The 4,962-nt window shown below is 26.9% G+C and overlaps 1 protein-coding gene across 1 annotated transcript; it reads right to left on the reverse strand.

The window, feature by feature from the left end:
- Positions 1–349: 349 nt before the first annotated feature.
- On the reverse strand, positions 350–1,722 carry LOC100499951 (uncharacterized). The gene is given in 4 exon segments (NM_001251560.1): positions 350–512; positions 938–1,056; positions 1,230–1,339; positions 1,488–1,722. Coding segments are annotated over 4 exon segments (495 nt in total). The 5' UTR covers positions 1,663–1,722; the 3' UTR covers positions 350–421.
- Positions 1,723–4,962: the final 3,240 nt, after the last annotated feature.

Genomic DNA, 4,962 nt, shown 5'->3' on the forward strand with positions numbered 1-4,962 from the left:
GCCTTCTTTTCTTTTACCCATTGTTTTTCACAATGGCAATGCCGTGCAAACTTCCAAACTTATCAAGAAAATAAGAATCAGAATATAGAAATTATTACTTGGGATTCGTACGACTAATTTGAGATGTTAATTGTCCACAAGATTAATTAATATAAATCACAGAAATTCAATTATTACAAGAAAATTTTGGAGGACTGATGACCTTATATGGCACTCAAATTAAATTATTCCATCAATAAAGTCAAGCAGTGAAAGTTATAAAGTACAGTAAATCTTATATATAATTCAAATTCTCGTCTTAGACACCAAACTAATACTTAGGAAAGGAGCGAACTGTAAGGGAATTGACCCAACTAGTTCAGGTACAATCCAAGAAAAATATCATATGAAATTTAAATGTTCTCTCCCAAAGTGATCATCTTTACTTGCTGCTGCTAGGTGGTTCCTTGACGATAGTCACAGGGCAAGGAGCATTTGTCATCACAAAGTTGCTTACACTTCCCAATATGATCCTGGTTTTTTTTTTTTTTTGGAATAAAAAAAGGCACGTTAATGAGACCCATATTTCAATAAATGCAGATAATAAAGTTCCATCACAACAAAGAAGCAGTAATGAATTAGGGGGCAATTATTCTAAGCAAAAATCTCTATGAAAGTGAACAGAAAAGCCACACTCATAGCAAAAGAAAAAAAGAAAAGCAATAATAGATGTAACAGCGAGAAATCAAATTACAAGGTCCTAACCTACTCACCCCAGAAAATAAAATAAGAAAGGTGTTATATTGTCTAATTCTACAAATATCATCTTTCAAAAAAAAAAATTCCACATATATTAACTCCAATAATATCTATGCGAATAATTCTCATGAAATTATTGATGAGAGATGCTGAATATAACAGTAAAATAAAGAAATTAAGGGACAAAAAAAGTAGGCACCTTTGGATTGTGCTGAGGCCCCTGCTTCCCATAACCAGCGAATCCAGCTTCAGATCTTCAATAGCATCCAAAAGCTTCTCTCTTGCATCCCCCCAATATATTTTTGTAACAATGTGGATCTAAGAAAAATTAATAATAGCAATAATAATTTCAGACAAAATACATAGTAAAACATAGCACACCGCACACAAAAAAAATCGTTGTCTAAATTAAATTAAATTTTGTAGAAACTAAGTAGAAAGAGAGAAGGAAAACAATGTTTTTTTTAAGAAAACTAATAAAAAAAAAACACCTCTTTTTGTCTTGAAGCAGTGTCAAGCATATCAAGAACCTCAATATCAATTTCAACATCATACTTTTTCATAATCTCAGGCTCTCTGAACTCTACCAAAGGAATAAGAGCTGCAAAAAATTAACATTAAACAAAATAAAATCGGATCAGATCAGATCAACCCAGATCAAAAGATATAAAAGAAATGTTCACAGAAAAATATAAAATATAAAATATAAAAACCCAAATAAATAAAATTGGCACAAAATTGATACTCACGAGAACCAGATTTTGCCCATAGCTTGTTGCGGGACTCGTCTAGAGAGTTTGGGTTGATGTGAATGACATAAATGGTGTCACCTTTATCGGCTAAGTTCTCAAATGCCCATTTCAGAGCATTCTTGCTGCTTTTGGAGAAATCTAGAGCCACACCAATTGTTCTATCCTTTGCCATGTTTTTTTGTGTGTGAAGTTGGAGAAAGAAGCAGAGTCTAACAACAAGAAATGAATTGACAAAAAGTTTTGGTTTTGGACAAGGTAATCTAAAGCATGGGCATTGATGACGCGTGTATGTATATGCAATGACAACATTTGCTCCAGCTAATCCATTAACACTTTTTTTTTTTTGTAGTCTTTTATCTTATTTTAATTTTTTACTATGCATGGCCGGCATTTAATTGTGTGAGGATTTCACAGAAAAATAAATATGTAGCGTAAAATATTTTTACACAAAAAAGTATTTTAATTAAATTATATTTTTTAAAAAAAAATTCAAAGATCAGAATGTCTTCAACATATTAGATCCAGATATCATTATCACTGATTAAAAAAAATTATATATATATAAATCAAACATAAATTCTTCTATTAAATAAATTACTTTTACACATACATATATACATATATAAATGCAGTATAACTTTATATCATGAATTCTTTTAAGTTAATTAAATTCTATATATTAAAGTGAAGATATATGTACAAAAAATTATCACAGCAAAGATATATTAAACAATTTAATTATAAGAGCAAGAAAATGAAACAGGAAGACATGGCACAACACACGGAGAATCTAATTAAGTAATGGGACAAAGCGATAAATCCGTGGTTTTGATGATTTGATTGAAATTCGAAGCTCTGTACCTTTCACTGTTTGACGGTTTTATTTGCAATTAATGATGCCATGTGTCAACATTGACATCCTCATCAGAGATTTACTTGAATCACAGCGGTTCATTATTGGTATATTACTATATTAGTTGCCCCACATGTGGGTAATGATGCTTTTGCTTAACAGATAACTAGTTAGTTAACTACTTGCCGTGCCGCAATCAAAAACCAAAACATTGTTTGAGTGAAGCAAAACATTGTTTTTGTTTTTGAATGAAGGAAATCACGAAAGATGTCAAAAATGGAAACCTAAAACCGTGTTAAAAGTTAAAACTTTTTGACACGTTAATTTTCTCTGCGTGTCTTTTTAGAGTAAATGGAAAATTTCCTTTCGTTTCAAAATTAAGAAATTTTTAAAAAGTTTTTTAAATAATATCACATTCACTTTAGTCTTAAATTATATGTAATATTTAACTTAAAAAAATAATATTAGAAAAGGGTTAGGAATACCATTTCTAACATTTTCTTTTTAATTTTTTTATAATTGATTGAATTTTATTAAAATATAAATACTGGTGAGTCTCACTTTTAAATTAAGAGAAAGATTAATTATATAAGAAATAAGACTTACTAAAATTTTTAATTTTTAATAAATTTTAATTAGTAGTAGAGAAAGTATTAATAAAAAGTGTTAGAAAATACTGTTGTTACCGTTTCTTAATAATACTAACATTTATTCCGATACTAAAGTCACAAAAGAAATTGTTCAATTTAGAGATTTAAATAAAGCGAATTACAATATTAGGATTTTTTTTTTCAATTTCATTAAAACTAAGTCTTTTTATTATTTAAATTCTTCGGAGATAATCCATACTCCCGAAAATCATGCTACGTTTTTTAATAGGTAATATAAAACCGGAAGTCATGCTGTTTATATAAAACCATGCTAACTACGTTAATGGTTCTTGTGGTAACATGAGGTTGGACTCACGATTTGAACGAAACCTGGGTTCCACTTTGGCAATCACGCCGACTAATCTGTGCAGTGCGATCAGAACCTCGTGAAAATGAATTAATGGTCTTTTTATTTCATTTATTTGAATCCAGATTTGACTCAATTGAAGTCTATTAAGTATTGAGCGCCTAAGATTTGATCCAAATGTAGCTTATAATATCTATTCTTGGTGAATATCATCAGTTTAACAACTAATCAAATAATGACATAATGAGTTAATTACTTAGATGGTCATAAAAATTATTCATGTACCTACTTAAGGGTATGCTTGATTGTGAGGAATGAAATGGAGATAACAGAAGTGAACAGATGAAAAAAGAAAATAAAAAGGGCTAAAAAAATATATAAAATAAAAATAGAAATTGTTTGATCGAAGAAAAATATAGTAAGAATAGAAGAGAAATATTTGAATTAAATTTATTAGATAGATAAGAAAAGATGAGAAATTAATATAGAATAAAAATATATTATTATTATTATTATTATTATTATTGAAAACACATGAGATTCACATTTATTGTTAAGTTGTCGTGTTTTATTATACTAATTAATTTAATATGTCTATATCTTTTATTGAAAAATTATTAATATTAACTATACTATTTACTTCTTGGTGTGCTTGAAAATGAATTAGTGGTCTTTTTATTTTCTTATTGTATTTTTGTGTGTGTTAAAGTTGAAATATTTATCATTTTTATCTTTTTATCCAAACTTATTAATCTAAAATAATTGATTAGGTCATCAGATTGAAAAAAAAAACGATAATTAAATAATTATAATCAGTTCGGTTTAAATTTGAAGTAAAACAAATCATATTTTAACAATTTTGATGAGATAAGACATTAGTTTTATACATAAAAACTTGTTAAATTTTATAGATAAAAACATATAAAAAAAACTTTTTCTAGTTGTATCCAGGTTGGATTTAAATCTTCTACTTGAAAATTTATACAAATAAAAAAAAACATATAAAAGAATTTTTTGATTTCAAAAATAAAGAATGACTAATTTATAGTAAAATATTATTCTTTCTAGTTAAAACTCAATTAACATATCAATTTTATGGATGGGCAATTCAATTCAATTCTATTTTGTTCTTATGTACAAATGATGAGATCTAAGTCAATATCTCTAATTCGAACATTTGTATTTAAAAATGTTATCAAAACTCAATTAATAATATTAGTTGCATTGGCAAAACTTGTATAAAATATTTGGTATTATCATTGTGTCCTATCATTAGAAACTAAAAATTAGAATAATTGGATTACTTATAGTCTAAATTTATTGGATGAAAAATATTTTTGGATAACTTAATTTTTTTTTTTTACAAACTGGTAAGTTAACTTAAAATGGAACAAATGAAATAAGAATTTGGAATTAGTAGATAGAAAAGAAAAGTGATAGTTTGGGTGCTAAGAAAGATAGGACCCATAATTAAAACAAATATTTTTATAATTTTTTTAAAATGGTCGATTTTAAAAATGTTTATTGTTAATTGGTATACTTTTAAAATTAAAAAATGGATAGATTTCAAAAACATTGGATACTTGGCTAGAAAAATATTTAACATGAATTATAGATAGATAAAAATATTTGTTACATGCCTCTTTTAAAGGCATAAAATGA

The sequence above is a fragment of the Glycine max genome, chromosome 1 (assembly GCF_000004515.6).
Source record: "Glycine max cultivar Williams 82 chromosome 1, Glycine_max_v4.0, whole genome shotgun sequence".
Taxonomy (NCBI): domain Eukaryota; kingdom Viridiplantae; phylum Streptophyta; class Magnoliopsida; order Fabales; family Fabaceae; genus Glycine; species Glycine max.